General features: G+C 41.8%; 1 protein-coding gene across 3 annotated transcripts in view; it reads right to left on the bottom strand.

Moving 5' to 3' along the window:
* Positions 1–394: 394 nt before the first annotated feature.
* The window catches only part of ago3a (argonaute RISC catalytic component 3a), a 40,775-nt gene continuing 14,560 nt past the window's right edge, over positions 395–26,609 (bottom strand). The window contains exons 2-19 of one of the 3 annotated variants that reach the window (XM_087848347.1): positions 25,955–26,126; positions 25,475–25,595; positions 25,113–25,321; positions 23,785–23,921; positions 19,344–19,478; positions 19,154–19,241; positions 18,526–18,673; positions 18,221–18,340; positions 16,452–16,595; positions 15,542–15,675; positions 14,285–14,469; positions 13,258–13,417; positions 13,025–13,115; positions 12,016–12,210; positions 11,540–11,674; positions 10,863–10,964; positions 8,816–9,015; positions 395–8,693 (exon numbers count right to left, since the gene is read on the bottom strand). In XM_087848347.1, the coding sequence (XP_087704473.1) occupies positions 8,585–8,693; positions 8,816–9,015; positions 10,863–10,964; positions 11,540–11,674; positions 12,016–12,210; positions 13,025–13,115; positions 13,258–13,417; positions 14,285–14,469; positions 15,542–15,675; positions 16,452–16,595; positions 18,221–18,340; positions 18,526–18,673; positions 19,154–19,241; positions 19,344–19,478; positions 23,785–23,921; positions 25,113–25,321; positions 25,475–25,595; positions 25,955–26,126 (2,585 nt within the window). In that variant the 3' untranslated portion in view covers positions 395–8,584. Of the gene's footprint in view, positions 8,694–8,815; positions 9,016–10,862; positions 10,965–11,539; positions 11,675–12,015; positions 12,211–13,024; positions 13,116–13,257; positions 13,418–14,284; positions 14,470–15,541; positions 15,676–16,451; positions 16,596–18,220; positions 18,341–18,525; positions 18,674–19,153; positions 19,479–23,784; positions 23,922–25,112; positions 25,322–25,474; positions 25,596–25,954; positions 26,127–26,609 lie in introns of all 3 variants that reach the window. The other 2 variants (XM_087848348.1, XM_087848346.1) reach the window with 2 other exon arrangements.

Genomic DNA, 26,609 nt, shown 5'->3' with positions numbered 1-26,609 from the left:
CCCATATGCTGAGAGGAGGAAAAATGCTGATCCCCCCTCAGAGTTTCACATTTTTGAATGGCAAAAAAATTTGCACTCTCATATTGGCCTCAAAGCTCTCCCAGAGGGAGAGGTGTGGTACAGCTGCTGCAGAGCAGGTTCAACCAGTGAAATAAAATATGAGCTGGTCCCAAGCAAACTTGCCTGCAGCAGAGGGAGATTATATTCATCCTTCTCTATAAAATATAAAACAATATATAATGTGTAGGCTGTGAGGGACCTACACATGTCGACAGCAGCCCGGTGTTTTCTTAAGCACATGGTGGCAATATGTAATTTTTATTACCCACAGCATTTTCTGCAATTCCACTTATTACACATTTTTTTAAAAAGTTTCCCAGTGAGACGACCAAGATAAAGCAAAGCATTTTTATTGCAAGTATTAGTCAAAGATACACTTCAAACTGAAGCAAAGCAACACTAAAAAGGCCAACAACCTATAAGAGAGAAAGAGTAACAAAAGAAAGACAATTAAAACTGAAAGGAATACAGCCGTTGGTACAACACAGCCTTTTGCAAAAAATACAGAGGCTGAGACATGGATGATCTGGTGGTGAAGGTTCAACGTACACGTCAGTTTGCTGGTGCCTCACTCAGAGGTATCAGAGCTCAAGATCTTTAGTTTGAAATAAGACTGACACAAGAGTGACGATGCATCGGAACAATCAGAGTACCCAAAATGTTTGATATCCTTGGCCACTCTCGAATAATCTGTCTTCAAAACCATTAAGTGTATACAAGGTAAACGGCGTCAGGAGCCTAATCTCTTCAGCGGTTTTTGGTTTGAAGTCATTTTGGAATGCTAATGTAATGAAAACAGGTTCAACATCAGATAGCCATGGGAGTAAACATTACGGTAAACATTGAATAAACCAAAAGCCATTCGGTTTAAAAGGACAGAGGGCTTTTCTTGCTTTGGAAGATTGACAACACTCAAAAGGTCAATGTCTCTGATCCTCCGATGAGGCGAGGGACAACCAACAGATAATTAAAAGAAAAAAAGAAAAAAAAAATCATCACAACACAATTCATCCTTGGTTCATTGTACAGGCACAGGTCTCTGTAATCCGGCACAGTGGGGAAACCGCCTGGTTCTCGTGTAAGGCCTGCGTCAAACTGTTCTTTGGATCCTTCTTTGGATTTGCAATCAGCGACAATGACTGTGTCAACCGAGCAACGAGCTTACAAAATACAGGCAAGTGCATAAAATCTAATGAGCATACGTACATATCCAAACTGCCCTCGGGCTGTAGGCACCGCTCAACAGGTAACACCAAATACTGAAAAGGGTTTCCAAAGGCAGTTTGACCCAGACCTGGCTCCCGTTCTGACATCAGTACATATTAAACAGAGCAGTGTTCATTCATCAGAGCGCTCTACGTTGTGTAGCAATGTTAGTGGTTTACATGCGAGAACAGATGAGTATGCCAGTTGGAGATATCAGGGCAGATCAAGTACGTAGGCTAGTTTTCTTGGTAGGCCACCCGACACAGCACAGGCATTGCAAAAGTCACACAGATTTCTATTACGTAAGGACGCACTTAAGGCTGAGGCATGTGTTTTCCTGTGGAATGAGACCTGGTCCTGCTGTAAAATATTCTGGCACAAGGAAAAACAAAACAAAACAAAACAGGAGACATTTAAAGAGGAAAGAAGCAACGCCTTTGCTAAAACATTTCACTGTAATTCAATGAATTTTGCCTTTCCAACACCCTTCCTTCTTTCCCCCCCGCATTTTTTTTAAACTTATTTTACACTCTACTACTTGCTCTGTACTGGCTCAGGGAATTTACATGGCTAACGTACCAATTTAGCAGCTTGGGATGAAAAGTCAGCTATTCGACACAAGTCAGTGTGGTTCAGAAATGGTTCCCTTCGTCAGAGATGAGCTGCGACACGTAGGGGGCTGGCGTCTGGCCTTCACGGGTGGTAAAAGAAGATGGGAGGGTTAAGAATATTTGGAAAAGGGGAGGAGGAGGAAGTCGACCTGGAACAAGTCGAAATCCGCCGCCGCCGCCCTTTCCTCCACCCCGCACCCCCCCTCCATATTGTTGTGCTTGCGTGTCTAGGAGAATAAGGCGTCAACATGGAAGGGGAGGGGCTCAAGGCTTCTCCCTCCTGGCTCCGCCCCCGCCACGCTGCAAGATTGATGCGGACACTCCAGCCGCTCGAACGGACTCAATAAATACACCATAAAATATTCCGCATATATATATTTCATATATATATTTAAAGAACAACACATTTAAATAGGACAACAAAATAAAAGTCGGCTCAAGAACAATATTTCAAAATTGGATAAGTGTTAAGACAAAACAAGAATATCTTTTACAGTTCTACTTATTTCGAATCTAAAATAGTTACCGTATAAGAATATCGCAATCAGGCATTACTCAAGCATTATATATCATAAAAGCAATTTGCAGTTTTCTTTCATGTAGTATAACATATGCAGCATACCAAGGTAAGTGAGGTGCAGTGTTTTTTGAGATTTCTTGTAATAGAAAGATTTCACCCCCTGGACTGAAAAGGTACCCACAGAACTACAGACCATACTCGGTTTTTCAGTCGAATCCCTACCGGCTCAAGACGAGGATACTGCTGGGCACTCATTCCCTCCGACAGGGACAAGACACATGGCAGGGCATTGCTCTAAGATGAAAGAACGCCATGGGGCTGCTACTAGGGCTGGGCATCTTGAGACAAGTCTCAATACTGACACTGGCTCTGTTCATTTCATTTCTGAACCACATGTTTAAAAAAAATAAGACACCTTTCTGCCTTCTCACGCATGTTGCTTTCCCTCAGTGCAAAAGAAAAAGAAAAAGAAAGTTCTAGCCTGCTTCGAAACTCCGATTCCAAAAAACCAGGAGGTACTGATGAGTGACGTTTGTGACACCCAGCCCTAGCTGTAACAAAGTGTCAAAAGTGGCAGTCCTGACGAGAACACGCCACCCGAGAGCAGGCAGACTCTACCGAGCCAATAAAGTCACAAGAGCACGAGGCACACTTTTAATGGCCGACTGCCTCGTTTGGTAACGCGCATCCCTTCGTCGTCTCCTCGTTTACGCTGAGGTCTGGATCCTCTCCTCCTCCTGGGCGGGAGGAAGAAGGGGACTGGAGGGACAGAGACTGTGGCAGTCTCTAAAGTGCTGTGCTATGTTTGCCATTCGTGGGCTGGGCTGTGTCACACCCCGCTAGTGTCAGCTATGACTCCCAACCACCTCGCTCCGCCAACCCACCCAAACACACATTCCACTGTACCAACAACACCATTGGTCCAAGACACTAAAAATGCACTAGAAAGCAAGAGCTCAACCACAACCATTTACTTGGCATAATGTCTTTTACTATGTAGGCTTAATCTTTAAATACATGAAAAACAACTCTGCATTGCCATCTCAAAAAACAAAAAACAAAAACCATTTACTGTGAGCATGTGTGTGTGTGAGAGAGAGAGAAATGCAGCAACTCCTGCATTGCAATGTGTGTTTCAAAAGGAGATTCTACGTCTTTGATTTTTACATTTCATCTTTCAATTTACAGCACCATCAAGAGGAAAGGCACTTTCTGTGGACTTTTTCTCGCTACCTTCCACTGCAAATATAGAGCAACCAAAATGAGGAATACTGATTGACGCCTCGAGACAGAATACACCTTCACTTCGGTTAAAAATTGAGGCACCGGCCTTTTAAAAGTTAATTTGTTACATTTTCTTCACCAGGCAGCTAAAGACGCCAATTCACGGCTCTCGTAAACAGTCGTCGTAGCGACCCTAAGTGGGAGCTAAAAGGACACAGTCGTGAGATTAGTGTACCTTTAGTTTAAAGTCAAATATAACGAGTCGTTTCTAGCAGAACTGGAAGGACAAACGAAACCTTCCCACGTTTGTGTAGCACGGCTGTGTGTTGAAGAAAAATCGGCTGCATGAATAACATCTTTGTATCCCATTAAGCATTCGCTTCCACAGGCCCCTAAAAGGTCTCGCTCATGTTAGGTCATTTCTCTGCTAGCTAATATTTGCAAAGCCGAGCTGATGACATTTCAAATGTAAGCGAGGCAAACACATTTGCTATGTAAACATGTGTTCAACTGCCCTCGAGGGTGTCGTTTATACACCACCTGAACATCTATTACAGACAGCAGAGATATAGTGAGTCAATCAGCCCACCAAACACACACACACACACACACACGTCCAACTTCCATATAACCTGCCACACCAAGTTCTCACTGATGAGCTTTGATTCCTTCCAACACACACACACACCCACACACACTATATCCCTCAGTATTGTCCTTCAGCTTTAACCTTCCTCACACCTTGCTGGGGGATTGGATGAGATTGTACGGCCGTGGAATGTAGACCGAGGGGAGTAAATGTTTGGAACAAAAAAAGAAAGAGCGCTAAAATAAGATAACAGGCTTTGCCACGTCGCAGACTTACGTCTTTGTATCTGCGTGCACGTGAAGTGGCTCAAATAAGGAAACCAGTCTGAGGAAAGCAATGGTGGTTGTAATCCAATGTAAATCCTCCCCCCAGGGTTCTAACACAAAGGAATGGAGAACTACTAAACCTTGTTTCTCTATTCTTTGATCACACGTGTCTTTGAAATGGATCACCAAGACTTTAAAAAGAAAAACAGCACATGCCCATTCCTTTTACTCTCCTCTCGATAAGGAGCAGGCGTCAGCATCAGTTAAAAGAAACCCGAGAAAATTCAAGAGCAGGAGCTCAACATATCAATCGCCTTTTTTTTTTCTTCCCCCTCCTAGTCTACTGTTTGTTGTTACAATAGGTTTGTAATTTCTCACAGCTTTTCTGAATTGCTAAGACATTAAATCCCGTTCTCTGAACCAAACGGTCCATGTTTTGCACCCGTTTAGTCACTCAAACGCTCTTAAACCTTAAACACGTTTCACCGTGTTAGACGTCAATTTGGAGTTTCAGCTTTAAATAAGCAGGATCTGGCACCAGCATAGCTCACCTGGTTAAGCAGGTGACCCGTTTTTTCTGCGTTAAATATCAGCGCACTAAGATTTCTCCTCCCAGTGTTTTGCGTCTTGAAAAAAGGAACTCCCAGAAATACACATGCAACGGGTTGAGTTGCTCTTTTTCACTCTGGCGTGACACAGCTGAACAGATCACATGTTCACTTTCAGTTACACTTACGCTATACTGTTATGTGCTTGTTTCTTAGCCTTTTGACCTACTTTATCCACAGACCCACAGACACTGTGTAATCCTGTACTGCTTGTACTTACAGTGTGTAGTAGTTAAACTCTATTAGAGTTATGCTTTTTATATATGCATTTATTGGCATTTTTTCCTGGAGCTACACAGCCAGAACGCTGGATTTTTGGATGTAGCGTAATGAATGCTCAGCATTGTTTGACTCAGTCTATGATCTACAAACATTGTTTGGTCTACAGTTTGAGGCTATTGTTTGATACTTCCAGAAGAGTCAGAGGTTTTGTGAATGTTGTTCAGTCACAGTATGAGAAAACAGGGGATCCTTTTAAGAAAAGAGTCTTAGCAATTGTGAAAAACTGCGATAAGAAAGGCATTCGGGATATAGCATGTTAACACTTTGTCCTCTCTATGAAAAACTTTGTTTGATCATCTACAAAAGAAGAAGAAAAAAAGAAGCATTCAACATCTTGCAAGTTTTTTTTTTCCAAACATCAAAGCAAGAGGCGGTTAGAGTCCACATCCCTATCAATAACAGTATGACAGTCCAAACACACATAACTAGTTTCAACAACCCCAGCACTGTTCACACATACACTATACGTTATACAGTGACACAAGAACAAGTCAACAGTCTATTGCGATAATAAAACTTTGTTATACTTTTTTTTTTTTTAAAACCATTACTTGTCATGATACATTTATTACTAAGATTAATAATTAGACTACATTTTTTTTTCTGTTAGCAAAAATAAGTGGTGTGCATTACATAATTTAAAATCTACAAATATACTTTCGATCTGGCTTTTTAAAAAGGCTTTCAGATACTAGTGAAATCGTGAAGGCTCGAACCCACTGGCTTCCACACTGAAAGGCTAGCCTGTGAAAGGCAGTCGAATGCAACAGCAGAGGCAGGACCACACGTCTGCCGTTGTACCGCTTACAAGTTCTCCAAGTAGATCTATCCCGAATAAAACCATAAATCTATAACCCCCCTCAACAACCGCAGCAGTGGAGCCTTCTCGTCCTTCAGTGAGTGAGGTTTACAGTTTTTTTCCCCTCGCCTACATATCCCGCCTGCTCGTTTAAAGTCTCGCATTGAGGTTCAGCTTCAAATTCTAATTCAGAGTAGCACCGCGCCTGTGTTCACTCCTGAAACACATGCTTCTTTTAGTGCAGATAAACTTTTAAAAACACGTCCCGAGCAAACTTCAGGTCATCAGCATTAGAGGAGCTACGTGGTGACCCGTTACCCAGATACACGCTTCACACTAACGGTCGTCCACTTGACTCCTCGGCTTTGTTCTGAAGCCGGTCCCAACTTTGGGCCGGTCGCGTGGGCAGGAATTAAACCCAAACTCAGATTTAGGGTTCTAATCGATCTAAAAGAAAAAGAAAAACAGTTTGGGAGAAGGCCAACTCTGTGCCCACGAAGCCGGCCCAATCGCCTACGAACACACTGTAGCAGCTGGATCCATGTCTGGTGAATATTAGGCAAAAAGACAACTTGGCCTACTTTGCTTGAATGCTGCTCCAAAGCAAAGCCAACAGCTAACACTGCTGTACAGGCAAATACAATAAATATATTGATCTTAGGTTAATTCGAATGAGATGTATAGAAAAGTCAGTAGACGGTTATTGAGAAGAATAAGAGGCATCGGGTGAAACTTTCTTGCTTCACGCTGTCTGGTTGGTGTACGCTCTTTGATCATTGTACCCCACTGAAACAACTCATACAGCTTCTGACGATTACACACTTAACTTCCAACAGGCACTTGAATACTACCTCTTTATGGCCTTTATACTCCACTTTGCTGCTGTCAAGTGAAAAGCTTTGTAATTCTTAGGAATTAAGAAAAATCAATCTCATTAGCAAGCTGACGATCAGGAATTCTAAAATCATGCCCACTGATCCGAAAGTATCCTCAAACCACGGAGACGCACAAAGTCCTTCAGTTCAAGTAAAAACACAAAAAATCACCAAAACTGCAGTTGCACCATATTTTTTTTTCTCCTTTCTTTTTGCCCAACAGCGAGAGCAAACTCATACAACATGCAGGTCATTCAGCTCACGGAGGAGCGACACATGAAAGTGCCTTGCAAGTGGCAAACTTCTCTCCTTTCAAGGACACTCGCTTTCATATGAAATGTGAAAACTGTACTTTTGAGTCGCTTAAGTCCCCTAAAAATCCTCTTCCCTTCGTTCGACTGATTATTGCACAAGAGGAAACCATCGACATCGTCTGTATTTAGCCACCGTCTTAGATACAAGGGGGGAAAGGCAAGATAAAGCACTGAGAGAAATGAATGCAGGGCGATTTAAAAACAAAAGCTAACACGATTAAATCTTCTTTTTTCTTTAAGAATCAGATTCTTAAAATGTTTCACATAATGTAGAAGAAATATAGCAACCAGACTCAAATAACAGTGTCAATAATACTTTAAATACAATCCATGGATGGCTGCAACTCAGCAAATTGATATATAATATAAACTGCCCTCCGTTTAAATGTGACAGCTAACCTTCAGGAATAAATCCGAAACTGATCTGAGACCACCGAAACTGCTCCTCTTTGTGACTTTCAAGGGGCAATATTCCCATTTGCCAATAGGGGGCAGTGTGCTCAAAAGAACATGTAGCTCTGTACAAGCAACTGGTGGTATCGTGCCCACACACTAGTGAAAAGTGACAGAACAAGAAAGGAAACGAGAGGAAAAATAAAAGATCAAACTGGGAGGACCTCTGGTCAATGAATTGATGCTTCAAACTACATCAGACACCTCTTACTAACTCCAGAGTCTGAGTCCTTTTTTTTCTCTCTGCCCCTAAACTTAAGAAAAAGAAATAGGAGAAAAATCAAAAACAAATTACACAAAAACTGACAGAATGTAAAAGTGCTGCTGCTCAAACTGACTTGAGGTACTGAAGAAGGCAAAGAAGCAGATTTATCAAAGACTATGCCAAAGAAAAGGAAAAGAACAGCCACAAACTAGGCCACAAGTAAAGGAGACAAAACACATAGGAGGGGTAGTGAAAACCGGAGGGGAGAGGGGGCCTAATAAGGGTGAAAATAAACTAGTTGGCTGGTTTAATATTGCATAATAGTGCTGAGATTCTCTCTTGTTTGTTTGTTTTTTAAAGCAGCTTTTGCATCCTCAGTCCAGTGTGGGGGTGCCTCTTCCCCTCCCTCCTCCCTGCTTTCCTCTGCACAGTGTCAGGTCCGTTTTTGATTAGGCATGTTGGGGGGGGGCTGGGACTTGCACCTATGAGGATTCCTTGACTGGCATGCCAGGTGTGCATGGTTGTGTGTGTGTGTGTTAAGAGTGGCAATGGTTGGGGAGAGTTTGTGTAGCTCAGGCGAAGTACATGGTCCTCAGGGTGTCGTGGTGGATCTGAACAGCTTTGGCCAGCGCCTGGGGGTCCCGACCGTTACTCTGACCAGACACATGGCTGCCCTCAGCGCTTCAGAAAGAACGAGAAAGGACCCGTTAAGATGAGTGACAAAAATAGGACAATTCATCAAGCACATGTGAACTCTAGCAGCTTCACAGAGCAAGTTTAAATGGGGAGAACGCTCTCCTTACCTGTCATGTTCTTTGTCAACCAAATGATAGCGGGCACGAAAGGCCACCAGGTGGGCATAGTAGGCTGGCGCAGGGATGGAGACTGAGCGGGTACAGCGCACATAGGTGTGGCACAACTGGTAGGTGAGCAGCTGGAACTCGTCAGCGGTAAAACAGTTGTCGTCCCACAGTACATGGTAGTGGGAGGGCCGACTGGTGCCCTGAGAGGGAGGTAAGCATTAAGTAAGATTCAATACGAAACTGGGACACAGCTGACAGGAAATACAGCCCAGAAAAATCAGGAACATCACCTAACTGTGCTTAGGTATATGAGATATGTGTTTTAAAAAAATAGATACATAAAACATTAATGCTGCAAGTATAAATCAGCTAACTCAAGCAGCTTCTGCGTCTACAGAACTGTAGTCTAATCTTCGCGTTTTGAAATAAGGGACATATGGGATGGCTCCACGCCATCTTAAATATACAGACAGCAAATTTTAGGTACCAAAGCTGTTAATAACACATTTTCCTGGACAAAGCTTCAGCTGCTGCTCTTTTACATGATAGTTTAGTAGGGATGGGTATCAAAAACCGGTTCTTGTTGAGAACCGGTTCCCACTGTTTCAATTCCTTGGAATTGTTTGCCATTTTTGCAAACGATTCCCTTATCGATTCCAGTCGCCCCGAATGACGTCACCACATTGCGGAGCGTCATTTACCTGGCAGGAAACACGGCGCCGCGGCTCAAATGCTCAAAAGTTTGATTATACTTTACGAGAACGGATGACAACAGGGCAACTTGCAATACTTGCAAAGTGGATATTTCATTTAAGGGAGGAAACACTACGAATATGCAAAAGCATTTGCTCACAAAACACGCGATGACCTTAAATGAATGTCGTGTTTTAAATTCCGCTCCGGACTCGTGAATCTCAACCCAGCAGCAGCGGTAACGTTTGCACGTCCTCTCCTGTTAATGTGGCAGGTAAATAATCAACTAACAGTGCATATTATGATAGCGCGATCTGCCTTATTACAAAACCTGCCATTACTGTGCATTTAGGTGACCATGATGAGAGAGACAGACAGAGTTCTGCTCAGATGCTGGCAGTTCTCGCTGCAGTCTACCGTTAGCGTCTCCTTTCAGGCCAGGATAGACGAATGTCACCGAGCAGTGACTAAGTTTGTGGTCAAAGGCTTGCACCCATTTGCCACAGCAGATGCCCCCGATTTTCAGTAAGTGAATGTGTTTAATTGTAGGCAGGGACATTACTGGATATTCTTGTGTAATTGCTACTGAATAATTTATGTTATACTTTGTTATTGCTACAGAAGAATATTTATTTTATTATTTTACATTTACAATTTTTTTTCCCCGGGGACCCTGTGACACCCCATGGAAGAGCCGTAGGCTGTGGATCTCTTAAGATCTCACTGTTGGGTTTGTAAGGCCATGTTACTCCTAAATTTCTATCTTGTTCAAAGAGAAGATATAAAACAAAGTTCTAAGCTAATCGACTTTAGTGTTCTCCTTTTTAAAAAAAGATCGATTAAAGAATCGAATCGTTAAACAGAATCGAAAATGGAATCGGAATCGTGAAAATCTTATCAATACCCATCCCTATAGTTTAGGTTAAATAATTGCACAATTTGCCATGCATGGGGGGTCGATAAGCTACTGAGGTACTGGATTAGCAAACCCCTAAACTAAATAGCTCAAATATAGTCAAAGAAGTTTGAGAAGGAAAGTTTTATTTGCTTTAACTGTGTCCTCTTTGTCCACCCATGTGCTTTGCTATGCTGAGGTGCTTCCACTGCACAAACCGCACAGCTATAAGCTTCATGTTAGTTTGTCTAAATTGCATCATGATCTAGAAAAATGCATCCGCTTTAAAAAGAAAAAGAAAACACATAAACTTTAAAACCGCTTGTGTTTGGTTTATTCCTGAATCCTATTTATTACTTATCTACAAAAGTTCAGACGTTTATGTTTTTTTGAAGGAGAAGGAGATGAAATACTGTAGACAAACGGCAACATATGAGATGGAGAAGAGGTTGGACAGACCTGTATTCCAGCGTGACTGCAGAGGTAAAAATCAAACTCGTAGGGATGCGTGATGTCCGTATCCACAGTAGTACCAGCGGGAATGTTTCCACTACGTCCAACCTTGAAAAGCAAAATTTATTTCAGTTACCCTCAATACTAATGCTTTTTGACTTTCAACTTGTTTTCCCCCTTTTTCGCCATTAAAAAAAAAAAAAAAGCAGATATAGCAGGGCTTTTAATGCACTAAATGATGTCGGGAACTAAAATTTCTGATGATTAAAAAGAAGAACTAGCTGATGGAGAGACCCAGGCAAAGGTTTGCCAAGTGCTTTCCAAACAACCAATTAAAAGCCTAATGCCCCAGGGAGCCTAATGCTCTGTAAGAAGAGTGCGAGTGCTGAAAATAAGGTTGTTACTGGCTGGGTCTCACTCTCGGGGCCTTGAGTGCCACTCCAGAGCTCTTGGTTTGCACTGGGCCCTAATGCTTTAATCGAATGTAATTACAGCAGTCAGGAGGGTGAACAGCCGAAATGACAACAAAAGGTAATTAAAGAGGCCCATTTTCAGTAGTTAATGTTCCAACATAGAACATGAAAAAAAATACAGATGAACACATGAACACACCATGTTGACTTTAAGCGGAAACGTCATACTAAAAGAGCAACAGCATGAGCTGGTGTGCGGTGAGGACTCACTCTCTCGTTGCGGTCGGCACAGAAGAGGCGTGTATGGTGGCGTTTTTGCACAACAATGTAGGTGATGCCTGGCTGGTACTCCTTCTCCAGGCTGATGCAGGCCTCACGAATGGCCAGCAGCTCATAATACAGCACCTGAAGAAGAGGACAATTAAAATAATATGAAAATATCATTTTTGGTTGTGTGTGCTGCCATATGACCCAACTTCAAGAAAGTTATACAACTAAGAAATTTGGGAATACTGTTATTGACTTTCCTCATTTGTGATTAAAAGTATTTATGGAATACACAAACATGTTCTTTACCAGTATGCCTCAGCTACAAAGATTAAAATGTAGCCAAACTCAGTAAAAAGCCAAATAACGTCTTGAACAATAAAATGACATACTGCAGAATTCTACCTGGTTTAGTCTTTTTTTCACATCTTTAGTAAAACCCTGAGTTTAAGATTTTAGAAAAAAAAGTGGGACTATACCTGTCTGAACTGGCCTTCTGAAACTCCATCCCTGTAGAAAATGATCCGTGTGGGCTTGTAGCGGGTTGACTTGTAGAACTGGATCAGCAGTTCCCGCACCATAGAGGCCAGGTCCTGGATGACCTCCTGCCTGGGCCTCTGGACTCGTACGGTGGCACAGTACCTGCTGGGGTGGGCGTCCATACTACCTACCACCTGACAAAGAGTTTGGAGCAGAGGAGCCATTATTAAAGGGGAATGGATTTTATGTGGAAGGGAAAGTGACACATTATTCATAGAAGTGTCAGCATTTCCTCCTCTCTTTGCGTTACTAACCCACTGAATGTTTTTCTGCATGCAGATCAGTACGTTTCAGCCCTGATCCAGGGTCAGTGCTTCCACTTGCCCTTTCTGCCGCCTCCCCAGTCCTGTCCCCTCACTGTACCTGTGCTTGACTTGTCACTTCTCCAATTGCACAAACTATTGTTTTGCACAGCTCAAAAGATCAGTTGAGCTGTAAGTCAGGGTGTCTGAAATTTAACGTTTTCTTATGTGTCTCTATGAGTTTCTACAAAAGTGTGACCATTCATTTGCTAAATCTGTAACTTGATTCATGTCTTTATTAGTTTTTCTGTTTGCACTCAGCGGTGTTTACTATTGTATGTTTAGTTTTCTCTCCCAATAGGATTTCACCCCCAACATCACTCACACTTAGAGAATGTGTCTGCTTATTAACATTTGGGTTTAGGGCTACAGCTAGTCTTCTGTTAAATATTTATTCTGCACAGACTGGGATCGAAGACCAAAATAACTCTTAAGCATTTGGATTTATTGTCTGTGAAGACTTTATTTGTCTTTCTGAAAGATTATCAACTCTTGCCTTCATCCATTACATCTTTTTACTACTTTCACATCGCCCCCTAGTGAGAGCTGGGGTTGTAACACCCATCAGGAAAGAGGAATATTATCAAAACAAAAACTACAATTTATATATTTAACTACTGGAGTAGGGGAACATAAAGAAACTAACTGCTGCAATAGAAGGCTTCTTCCCATCTCCGGCTGGTGGATGTGTAACATCTGCTCCCAAGAAGATAACTGGCTGTTGAAACACTGATGGTCTGCGGATTGAGAGACAGAAAAAAGGATCAAAAACACTGAGGTAGTTACATAACAATACACCAAGTGTAGACTTTATTTAATAAGACATCTTAATATAGCATTATAACACTGCCATATAATAAGAGGGAGACCGCAGCTCACCGTTGGTGAGGTACCAGGATGTTGTTGATCCCTCCCAGCTTCACATTGATCTTGAGGCAGAGGTTGGACAGAGTCTGCGGTGACGTCTTCACCACGTTCTTAACCTGAACACACTGAGTCGCCATGCCCAACAGAGTGTCTCCCACACGCTTTACCTCCGCTGTGAGTGATGCAAAAAACAGGAAGTCAGAGGCAGACACACGCACACACCCCACGCAAAGATTTCAAATCTGTATTACAACTGAAATTTTTTTTTTGATAGACAAAGAAGAGGACTCATAACTCCCACATTCAATCACAGTATTACTAATATTAAGACCAACAAGTGTGGGTTCAGATCGTAGTTTACTGTTAAAATGTTATCTTGTTTCTCTTGTTGCCATTAAAAAAATAATAATTCCAAAGCAACACACTGACATATTTATGCCTACTAGTATCAAATCGTACGGTTGCATCAGTGTGCACATGTACCACAGCAAATAAGATTCACTTCCCAGAATTATTTGCATTACTTTGAATTTTTAGGTGAAAAGGAAAAAACATCACAGTGAGATGCAAACTCTATAAACTTGGTTGATAATAGGTGCCTGTCAGCTATGAAGGCCTCCCTTTTAAACGTAAGGAAGCATCTACAAGCCAAGCACAGCACACAATACACAGCTCTCTGATAGCAAGAGTGATGCTGGAGATAAAGACACGGCAATGGCCAGCCTACTTCAGTTAAGCTGTCAATTTCAGGAAGTGAAAGATCTTATTACTGGAAAAGTAGCGGAGGAGATGAGACTAACGCTACCTCACTATGAAATGAGATAAAAGCAACACAATCAAAAGGTAGCTGGGCAGTAGGCAACACGTGCCCTGATCTATAAAGCTAACATCTGCAAGGGATTTAATTGCAGTGTTTATTTTTGGGAATGCAAAAGTAATCTTTTTATAAGTAGGCAAAACTTGTAACAAATGACTTTGTTTGTCAGTACCCAACACTGCTCTCGACTCAAATATGTCTCATTTTAAGCAGTTTTCTAACCGTAGACAGGAGTTTTTCCCGGCAGGATGACAATTATGAGCTGCAGTCCGGCATAGGTGTTCTTCAGGTGTCTGAACATGGGCTCCACGCTGTCTGCTCCCTGGGCGTATTTACAGAAACACGGCTGGCCTTGGATGGGCATCCCAGCATCCTTTGAGATTTTACGCAGCTGGTCTGTGAAACCCCTGACATGAAGAACGGAAGCAAGCAAAGAGTAAACAATGAAGACAACTGTTTTTGTAGAGCTCCAAGAATGTAGCATCTGAAGAAGAGCTCAGGGGGAAAAAGAAAGAAAAAAAAATAGTGCCAAGGTTTCTCTGCAAAACATGAATATTGTATTGAAGGCAGTTAGCTTAGCCATTATGTCTTAATGCCCAAAATCAAACTAATGTCTATTTATGTTGTTGTTCATCCTAAATTCGTGTCTCAAAACTGCATTTTGAAAGCCTGAACAAATCTGAGTACTTGAAACTCCAGCTGGAATGTTTCCACAGGCACTGTAATTTCTCAAGTAGGTGTTAAAATGCTTTTAGATAATAACAGGAATGGGATTTTAGTGTTTAGAGTTAAACACTGCTTCTGTCTAACAGAACGTGTACTGTTCCGCTAGTAAAAACAAAGACATCAAAAGGAAACATTAGGCCTCTTCTTCAAACAACATGGCCATCCGTGTTCTGCTCAGATGATCTGATTCTTCTAGTTGGGTTTTATTTGAACCAGAAATTATGAATTGATTGTGCTCTGCAGTTTGGGAAGGCACCCGTAAACAGATGAGCTCATTTCTAACATCAAAGCAGCTCAAAGGTACTTTTTGTAATCACCCTCTTAAAATTTTAACTGAATTTTCTTTCCCCACCAGGGGGCACTGTTTTATCAGTTTGTGTTAAAAGGTGCTGCTGTTCTTTTAACTTTTGCTAGCTATATCTATCTATCTATCTATCTATCTATCTATCTATCTATATATATATTTTTATTATTATTTTATTTTATTTATTTATTTATTTTAACCTAATTTCTGATTCTGTTGATATTTTAGTTAATTTTGGAAGATTTAAACCATTTTTCAAAAACAAACTTAAGTATTTTAATGAGAAAGGCAAAAAAAGACATGATTTAGAAATATTTATGATGACATATTATAAATATACCGCACGGTGATGTGATTGAGCGTCGCCACCATATTCACAGTGAGACAAAAGAACCTACGAAGGAGACCACTGGGATGAGAAAAAAAAAAATATTAGCACAGGATCTCACTTGAGGATTTCTTCTCGACACTGCCTCTGTGTGGCGAAGCAGGCAATGGCCCACATCTTGATCTCTACCCCGGTGTGGAACTGCTTTCCCCTCATGTCCCACACGCCGTGGCTGGGCGTGGCTACAGTGCGGTTCTGAAACAACACTACAATCTCACGCGATGTACTTGCGATTATGCAGAAAAACACTCACATTCACACTCCTCATACAGACTCAACAACCACATACAGCTAAACGCAGTTTCGGAAAATCCGCACAGTCCAAACGCACCCATGACCCACACCAAACTTGTACATAAATTCACATTTTGACAAACACTGACTCCATAAAAACAAGCTTTTATAAAAAATTAGCTTGAAAATTAACTGTAAAGCCATTTGCACTGTGTGCTGCAGACTGTAGCATTTAAGATGTAATTTACTGTGTGCATAACATTTAGTAAAGTGTGTATTTCTGTGTCAAAGGTTTCATTATTACATTACAATTGGTGCTTTCCTCCAAGATAAACAGAAAGATGTTAATCAACATTGAGGTTCAAGCTCAATAAGCTGCTTCTACACTTTAGCATTAGCAATGTTTTTTGCTCCGTATCAAATGCACTCGAGGAGCGATCCAATCATGAATTGGGTGATCTTTTGGATTCAAAATAATCTTTGTTGCAAATGATTAAAAAGTTATAAATATCCAAATGACCGCCTCAACATCGTGAACTTATTAAACGTTTCTAAAAATTGAAATAAAAGGCTGCACTACTGAGACTGAACCACAAAGACCAAAAACGGTGACATCATGGAGCACACACAGAAGCCAGTGGGTTAGTTCCCCCATAGAGAAAGTGGAGTAAAGGCTGCAGAAGGGGAGAGCGTGTCAGACAAACAGAGAGAATGGGCGTGATTTAAAGGAAGGGTACCATAAAGTGCTCTGTGCTCACCCTGCCGCCGTACTGCAGCATGGGGGCGGGTAGCACTCGCCCCGTCACGTGGGCCATCTCGTCACGCACTTTGAACTGGAACTCCTGCACAAAAGGGTCTGCCTCATAGTTGGCACTGCGCACCTGGAAGCAAAGAGAAGTAAAATTAGGAAGGGTCAGGCTAAGGTAACTTTTGACAGCATGACTAAAAGCCAGCGCAGTGCTGTGAGGGTGTGCTATAGAGGCAAGCATTCTCCCAAAGTTTCTGCTGCTGTTCGCACACTTATGGTGGCTTTTGGGAGCTAAAAGTAACCTTTGAAAAATCTGCAATTAAAATGACATTTTTCTCTCGCCTTTAAATGATTAACACATCACCACTACTCTGCCTAAAGATGACTGAAAACAAAGGGGATATACGGATCTGTGTGAAGTAGCAAAATGTGATTGCCTTTAAAGCTCAGTGTTTAAACCTTATACTCAATGTGTTAATATAAAAGCAAGTGTTAAACACACTAGGCAATCCACAACCAACCTCGAAGAGCTGGTTGTGAGGTAGAGCTGTAACAAAGCTAGTCTTAAAGTGTTCATATGATGTTGATGCAAAAGGAAAAAAAAGACTAAATGAAAATTACTGACATGCCACAAAATGTCAAATGTCAGCACTTCTGTCCAGAACAGGACCCATGACCACAATAACCAAAAGTATTACAGGATCCATTATGTAGTTCTGACAAACACAGCTTATTTGCTTGTTTTGTCCTCCTGCAACATTCAATCTGTTATTCCAACCACCATGTTCTTTCAGTTACGAGAAATGTTGCGTATAATGAAAATGCCAGCGCAGTGACATCTACAATAATTTCCTGTGGGCAAACGTGGCCATTTTGCTCCACAGTCAACAGATAGCAAGACAGGGTTTAATAAGGTAAGGGCAGGTATTACATGTGTGCTGCTGATCTGACGGTGGCCAGAGGGAGTCACTACATAGTTTGTCATCCTCTCTCTAAACAGCATGCTGCAGACACTATAGTAGCTCCACATTAAAGCTATTAAGATTACAACATTTTGTTGAGCCTGCAGTGACCAAATGTGATATAGAAACGTGTAGACCTGCCTCTGCTCACAATATAAAATGAGAATGTAGTCGAGGAGATTATAAGACCCGTAATTTAACACAAAAGGTGAACAGTACAGCAACCAAGTATCAACAAGCCTAACAATGCACCCAGTCACCCCGACCCCCAAAAGAGGCTCTTACTTTTGCCCTCGAATCTAAACTCAACCACTGGGAATGCATTCTTGAAGCACTACAGAGGGATGAAATGCTCTGCTGGTTTAATTTTAACAGCAGTAAACATAAATACATCAGCAATACATGCAGCAGTATTACTAATAATATACTACTGAATGAAATTTCAAGCTACAGTTGCCTGATAAACCGATACAAAATGTGTTAAATTATATCAGTAAAATATATTAATATTATTATTTAATAATAGTGTAGTGTGAGGGGGGGGATAAACTGTAAGAATAAAACTAAAAGTTCAAAATCTAGGGCCTCCTTCACATTTTTCCAAGGTTGTCCAGTGGGCCAGATTGGAGCCTTTGCCGGGCCAATTCTGGCCCCTGGGCCTTATGTTTGACACCCCTCTTCTCTACTGAACAGACAATTCTTAAAAACAAAGCCTTTTATTGTAATTTCCTATATTCAAACCGTGTGCATGTAGAAGACAGGAGAGCCGTATTCAGAGGGCATTTCCAGAACTCACCAGCCTGCTGATCTCCTCCTGTCTGTCAGGTGCAGAGCGAGCTGTGGCTTTGATCATAGTGGAGGTCTGATTATCTGTCAGCTTCTTGATGCACCGTTGACCAGCTACAATATTACACACCTGCAAGGAAACAAAAGCAAATAAGAGGCTTTCCTTTTTTTTTTTTCTCCCCCCCTGGGCAAACCGGAGCTTTTTCTTCAGCTGCTCTGGGAGCTGCCCACCAGACCATCATGCTTGATTTAATAGTTACTGTCAGACCCCGACCCCCCCATAACTGAGTGGAAATGCAGTTTCTTTTCTCTCACCTCTAGGGGCAGGTAGGTGTGCTTTTGCTCCTGGCCCACCTGTAGACAGGGTAAATGTGGATATTTGAGCTGCAGGTTGTACTTCTCCCTGAAGTACTGGGCTACAGTACGCTCTACGGTCTGGCCATTCTCCAGCTGCAGAGGGAACCTGCAGAGAGGAGAGTTTTTGTCAAGAGCAATGCAAATGTTAGAAAGAGCTATTTAACTGCTAAAAGTCTTAACATATTTTTTTATTTGTTTTTAAATAGATATTTGGTTTATTGTCAGTTTCAGGATGAAAGAAATGGCTTAGGGAAGTGAACAATGACTACCAAGCTTAGATCCACGTGTTTTTGTCAGGCTTAAACTGACAAATCACTCTTTCTGTGATAATTTCCCTTTTTAAAGAAAAATAATCAAACTGTAGTCATGGCACACAGAGCAGTTCAGTCGCGACACTGCAGCCACACAGCTGCCTCACGAATGGATGACTAACATCGAGCGCATGGTTGTCGGATGAGTCAGCCATTATCTGGTTTGTTTGGTGGTGATTCTGTGAACACATCCTCCGGTTTCCCCTGCCTTCATCTCACTCGCACACTGTTCGCAGTGGCTCCTATTCCCTTGCCCGCCCCAGAGGCTGACTCACGTTTGATGGCTGGCAGGTCGACGCGTCACGTTGCAGACGCGGTACTTCCTCCGCATGGTTCCACAGTGCGTCACCTCCACCTTTAAACCTGGCGAATAATACAAAGTGTTACCATTAAGCATTTGCTTTTGTATGAAGAGCTGTGATTTGTGGCGTCCCAGTTTAATCCGATTTGAACTCAACTCGTCACCTTTGATTTCTTTGGTGAATTTGACCCTGTGCGAGTCTGTGAGGGGCCGAGGCTGCTCGTCGATGTTGTGGATATCCAGCACTTCACACATGAACTGGATCACTGGCTGGGCTTTGTAGAAGGCTGTGGCAGACACTGCAAAGGCAAAAAAACAAAACAACTAGTGTCATTTAGGAACGACAACAAAAAAACAAAACCGAAAAATGAATATGACGCACTGCAAACAATATCTAACTGAAAGAGAGAGAAAGAGAAAAAAGTTATATCGAGTCAAAAATCATGTTTTGTTTATTACTGGACAGGAAGCGACATCAGAAAAAAAAATAAAAGGCTGTCCAATCAACAGAAAGAACATTTAGCATTACGTTCTTTTTCTTAGCCAATTTCCCTTTTCAAGTTCGTCTTCTGGTGCACCCATGAAAAACATCCAGTACAGCCACCATTTTTACAGCGATTTCGAAAGTTTCATGACGTCAAGAAAAACTCGTCATCTGCACCGAATTTCCTCTAAAGTGCCAAAATGACACCAGCCTTCAAATTCACTTTCAATTTGATGAAGAGAAAGAAGTCACAGGAAACCAAATTTCGCGAGTAGAACAGTTGGTGACACTTCTGCCTTTTCAGTGCACGGTTAGCAGGCAGCGGAGGTATGTGCCAATGGGACACTCGCGGCACTTCCCAAAGACATTGTTTTCAAGTGGAGATAAGAATAAAAAAAATAAAAGCTTAAGTCAAAACCAGCTGAGCTATAACAGCAAAGAAGACTCCAAAAGGAACAAACTGTGTTCCTGATGTTCATTCAAAATGTGCATGGTAACCACACAGCGCAGGAAGCATGATTCATGCAGAAGGGGATGTGGAGGCTACCTTGCATTAGCACCTTGTGTATAAGCACATAAAGGTAGCTGTGAGATGAGAGAGGGGGAAACAAAAAAAGAACAGGTATGACAAAACTAAAAGTCAGATCAAAGGAAACCCAAAAATGGACACGGGGAGATGGAGAAGTGCGGCGGTGAGGATGAGAATCTTGAGAAGTAATCTAGTGATGCGTTGTCATGTAAAAATCGTCTCTGAAAACACTAAAAACGCACATCTATGACGCTTAGCTTACCTTCCCACGCATTCTGTTTTCATTATCTATGCGCAGAAGTGTCTGAGTCACCGCAGTAAAAGAAAACCTTTAAAAACATCTCACTGCTCTGCAATTAAAATAATTTCCTTTACACTCACTGGCTACTTCATTAAATACACTTTGCTTGTATCGGGTTGGACCCTCTTTTTGCCTCAGAACTGACTTAATTCTTCACAGCACTGATTCAACAAGGTGCTGGAAACATTCATCAGTGATTTTCGTCCATTTTTACATGATAGCATCAAACAGTTGCTGCCGATTCGTTGGTTCCACATCCATGATGGGAATCTCCTACTGCTCTATTGGATTGATGTACACGTGAACTCATCGTCATGTTCAAGAGACCAACTTGAGATGATCTGAGATTTGTGAGATGGCATGCTATTCTGCTGGAAGCAGCCATCAGAAGTATACTGTGGTGATGAACATGGTCAGCATCAATACTCCTGTAGTCCAAGAAAATATCCCCCACACGATTACATCACCTGCAGCAGCCTGAACCAAGGATTTCTGGCAGGACAGATCCATTCCTTCATGTTGTTTTCACCAAATTCTGACCCTACCTCCATTCAGGGGGTCGGAATTCTGCTGCTGTAGCTCATCTACTTTAAGATTCTATGTGTTGTGTCTTCACAGGTGCTCTTCTGCATACAGAGTAGCTATTTGAGTCATTTGATTTGAAGCCGTTTGTAAATGCTCCATTGATGTCAGACTCGAAACACTAAAGAAGGCTGAACCATGCTACACTCAAAGTTACTTAAATAACATTTGTTTCTTATTCTAATGCTCATTTTGAACCGCAGCAGGTCGTTCTGACCACGACTAAAGTAGTTGCTGACATCTATTTGGCCAATTAGATTTTTAACATTAAAGACCAGTTGAAAAGGTGTACCTAATGAAGTAGCTGTTGAGAGTACTTACACGCACAAAATGCAGACTGTGGGAGGTAGTGTTTGTTTCCTTCGTGCTTGGCTATTTAAGGCAGGCTTACTACTTTGCTTTACAAATATACAATGCAACATGTGAATGGTTTGCAAACAGTCGGAGTTCTAGTTTGCTGATGAAGAGCAGACAAGACACTTCAGGTGGCCAAGTGTTCTGTACAAGAGGCCAAAGAAGACAAAGAAAGAATCAGAGAGCAGCAGAGATGCTCCAAAAGAGACAGCGGCTTCAAGCACTTAGAACTAAACAAAAGCCGTCTCAAGGAAACGCTCCACACAGCTACCCCTCCTGACCCCAGAAACACCCACTAGTCTCATATATGTAGGCACAACAGCACAAGCACACACGTACATGCTTCTCTCCGTCTCCACAGCAACAAACTAGTCAGTTCCCATCCAGCCAAGAACCCACTTTCCTCCGTGTTCCTTAGGCGCTTTCTCGCTCACACACTCTTTCTTATCAGCAGCCCTGCCAGACACAATCTCCAAAAGCCTCCTGCGGTGTGCATATGGCAGGACACATTCTCTGCCATCCCCTCTGCCGCATATTTTTCCACAAATAACAACAGATTGAAATTGTAGTGCATTGTCTCGTGTTATGTTTCTCTACTGATAGGAAGCTCAAGCTAGAGCCAATTATTGATTTCGATTTTCAACAGTTCTACTCATTTCCAAACAACCCACATTTAGCCAACAGAATTAACTCAACGCTAACAAATCGAATCGGTTTTCCGGTGACTGAACATAAAACAGCAGGAGTTTCGAGGTTGGTTGCGTGACAACACAAGAGCAAAAAGCTAATCTTTAAGGCTATGTTCACACTGCAGGTCTTAATGCTCAAATCCGATTTTTTTGTCTGCTTGTTCACACTACAAATAAAATGTGACAGCAAACGCGCTCTAGTGTGAGCCCTCAAAGTCGCCCACATGCGCAAAAGACGACATCACACAACGCGCTCTGTTTAGACCCAGACCAAACAGTATCGTTTGACTTGGTCCTCTCTCACTTTATGTTAAATCCTCTATCAGGAATTTAGGTGTCACCTTTGACTCGAGTCTCACATTGGATGGGCATGTGAAATCTCTGGTTTCAGTCTTGTTTTTATCATTTAAGAAATGTGGCTAGGCTAAGCCCGGTTTTATCTCGCTCTGAACTCGAGATTGCTATACATGCATTTATTTCGTCACGCTTGGATTATTGTAATTCGCTGTTTATGTGTCTAAGCAAAGGTTCTCTGGATCGTCTGCAGGTTGTGCAAAAACGTACCTTTTTAAAACTGCTTTTGGTTAATTTTTTGCCTGTTTTATTTTCTCTTTTTAAATCTTTTTATGACTTGTAATCTTATGTGCAGCACTTTGTGATTCTGTCTTGAAAGGTGCTATATAAATAAAAATGTATTTATTTATTTATTTACGTTTCCCAATTTTGCTTTAAGTTATGAAGTTATTTTGTTATTTACATATGGCCTAATAATCCTTATTGCCGTTTTAGAGAGGAGCGGTGCTTCAAAGGATAGTTGCAGATTTCTGTCAGAACCTGCAGATTATACAGTACAAATAAAATGTTCACGTTTCTCCAACCTTGTCTTCCCAACAGTTTCACTAACATCTACACGGGATGGCCAGGAAGCATTCACGATGTCTTCTCGGGCGCTTCTCCGGCGCTGATAATTGGCGTCTGTCTAGTGTCAGTGATGTAAAAGACGGATTTAATGCGACATGACCGTTCAAACAGCAGTCGCTTTCTAAAACATCAGATATGTATCGGATTCAGTACCACATATGAAAGTGACCCAGATGGGATTTGAAAATATCGGATTTGTGCGGTTCACACGGTCATACCGTGATCGGATATGGGCCGCATAGGGTCCAAAAAGTCGGATTTGATGCGCTTTCGCCTGCAATGTGAACGTAGCCTACGTTTCTCTTTAGACTACAGAAGGTATTCATGAAAACATTTGGCCCCCAGTACAGCATGAAGTGAGCCTGCCAGACCCCATCATTGCTATTAAAACAAATAAAGTTTGACATGCATCTATTAAGAAGCATGTCAAAGTTTTGTTCAATAAAGTCATTACATTTCTTCAAATAAAAAGTGGAAAGATCATGTGCAAAAACTCTAAAAACTGTAACATGGAGACTTGATATTATAATCCAGCTTCCCCAGCTGCAAAAGTGAAACGGCAAAATTGATTTTGTGACTGTAAACAACCAAAAATTGAATTACAAAGAAAAGGCTGTGGGTGTTGGGCATTTTTCAATATTTAGTAATATGAGGAATATGGACTTTACTCTTTTGTTTTTGAGTCAAGAATTTAAAAAAAAAAAAAAAAATGATGGCAAGGAAAACACTGGGTTTTTGTTCTTACCGTCAATGTTTAGCATCATCTTCCACATGGCAGGGCGCACAGATTGGTGGAAACCAAACCAAACTTCCCTCCCACCTCCCAGAGGATGGTCGTAGCCTTCTGGAGCAGAGAAGAAGGATCGGCCCACTGGAGTGTACCTAGATGCAGAAAACGGGGAATTATAAGTTCGATATTAAAGGGAACCCAATCATACTCATTTCCAGCTCCACAATTTTATTTCTGGCCTCTAGTAGAGTAGCTCTATATATGACTAACAGTATATAAATCTGCGACTTGATGCAGTCTGACCGTGTCTGTACGGAGGTGTTTTAGCACTTCTCCCTTTAAGCCACCTGTTAATCAAGCCAGCTTTCTTCTGATTGGCTGACAGTTGCAAACAGAAGATTAGAAAAGTAAGTGACTGAGGCCATTTCAGTCACAGCCAATGCTGTGTACCTAAGATAGCAATATTAAGATATCCCCTCTCAATTACATCATCATCATCATCAAGAGTCCTAAAGCAGAGCATTTAGAGCAGTCTGAATTTTTGGCTCATATGGATTAGCATACCATGATCTCACGGCTATGCCTGAAAAACAAAAGGTCAAATAGGAGCAAAAGAAATCGGTGTTGAAGATGAAAGAAAAAGTAAAATTAGCTTGAATTGAGAATGTAGGTTAATATGAATTTATGCGGAGTCACATTCAGCTGCTGTTCAATATGGCCTGAAAGTACATCAGCGAGATGAGGGTGGTAACATTGCCCAGACCCATTAACCTCCTATTACCTGTCTAAAAAGACTCATTATCTATTGTATATAGGTCTCATTCGTCTTTGCAAATCCTACATTTGCAATGTGTCAAAATGCCAATGTAATACCGGGCTGCCAGAACTTGTGAGCACAGCTAAATGAAAGGTGTCGATATTACCACTTTTTAATAATGCTTTGAAAAAGGTTTTCATTACAGCTCTGGCAATATTGTGTTCAACTGTGCTTTTGCTGAGCCTTAGGGAAGCGATACTGAATGAAAGGTGGTAAGGTGCTTGTGAGCGACCGTGTCAGCCGTGTTTGATTTCCGCTGGGATCGGAGTGCTGATATTAGTGCTACTAGGACAAAATAAATACATAGTATTTGCTATGAGTATCTCAGGGATTGGGTTTTACAATGTCTGTGTTTGGTGACTGAAGATGAAGCTAAAGAAATTACAGAAAAAAGGTAAAAGTAAATTAAGGATGAAAACGTTCCTAATTTAAGTTCATTCCATAACTTTACCTGCCAGTTATCTTACATGGTATTATAAGGAAATCATTCAAGAAAAAAAAAACATGACAGCAATAAGCAGCTCACTTCATGGAGGGCAAGTTTCGCAGTACTACGTCCACTGCGTGTACAGGGTTGGTGCTGATAGGCTTGTCCAGCTCAAGGGGTTCAGGCATGCTGCGGCCAGTCAGCACCTCGTGGAGCATGTGCCAGCTGACCAGAGACACGAACTTAATGGAAACTTTGAAGGGCCGATCTTTCCCTCCCTCTCCTGGGAGAGTGACATCCAGGTCCACCTGTGGGCCAAAACAAAAGGAGTGCAGACAGATTGATGCTCTGAACATCGTCGACGTTCTTTAACATCCGCAAGTACGCGGTTTATATTCAGTTTGCACTGAAGAAAAAGGAGCGTTTGTCTCCTTTGTGTCTGTGTCTTTTCTGCAGCTCACCCCCGTAGGTGCCACAGGCAGTGGGTTGGCTGTGTACAAACTCTTCTTTCCATCGTAGACTGGCCTGCGATCCCCAAAGATTGTCACCTTGAAGTGCTGCACCATAGAGTCAACCACCTCCCTGCACAAGAAGAACAGAAAAGATTTGCAGTTGTTCTGTCTCTTGTAAAAAAGTGCATGCCGACAGAAGTAACAGTAACTTTACACTGTGTGCTGTGAGCTCTCCACTGGACAGAAGCGGCAGTTGGCAGCTATAAGCCAGGCTAAAAAAGCTAGCATTAGATTTTGCTTTTATCCCGTGCCCCTCCTGTACAACACAAACAATATCTTCTGTGTACAACAACTACAGGTACGCTCTGGCGAGTGCTTGGTCACTTCAAGCTGCTCAATATTTCATGATGGATTAGAACAAGAAATGTAGCTAATGTAAATATTGCATGTGAGAGGTTTTCCAGAAAGCAGCCAGTGGATCAATCTTACCTGTTGACTCGCCGTGGGCACTTGTCAGGCTTGATGTCCACCTCGTAGAGGTAGACATCCATCTTGGGGATCTCCACCTGGAAGCAGTTGGCCAGCAGCTTGATTGGCTTCCCCATGGTGCCATAGCCAGGCCGCCGAGGCATGGAGAACAGGGACTGGGCCCCAACGGCTCCTGGGGGGGGGTAAATTAAAAGATGATGTGAGGTTGATACACATCCTGGAACCTTTAGCATTTTCCGACCTTTAGTTTATCTTCAGTAAAGTCTAAAAGGTGATTAGATTTAGCAATATACTCCTTAGAAAATATTACATTATTCGCTTGGAGTTTAATTTTTGACACAAGCAATTATTTATTCATTTAAAAAAGAAAGAAAGAAGATGCACGATGAATTAAAAGATACTTTTCTGTTTTTTAATAAACAAACATGGGGAAACAAACATGCTACACTCACTGAAACCACATCTAACACTTAGAACTTAAGTATACTGATGAAAGCCTAGAGATGATGCAGATATGCAGGGAAACATATAGTAAAGAAATGAATAGTAATGACTGTGTACTGAATACTGTCATACTTTAACAAAAAAAAAAAAAGAGAGAGAGAGAGAGAAAAAACCCACAGAAATGTAAGCTCTTTGACATGTGCTTCATGAC

Source organism: Neolamprologus brichardi, chromosome 11 (genome assembly GCF_056152115.1).
Source record: "Neolamprologus brichardi isolate AB-2024 chromosome 11, ASM5615211v1, whole genome shotgun sequence".
NCBI classification, from domain to species: Eukaryota; Metazoa; Chordata; class Actinopteri; order Cichliformes; family Cichlidae; genus Neolamprologus; species Neolamprologus brichardi.
The sequence above is the reverse complement of the archived record's forward strand: the minus strand, read 5'-3'. Positions and strand labels throughout refer to the sequence as shown.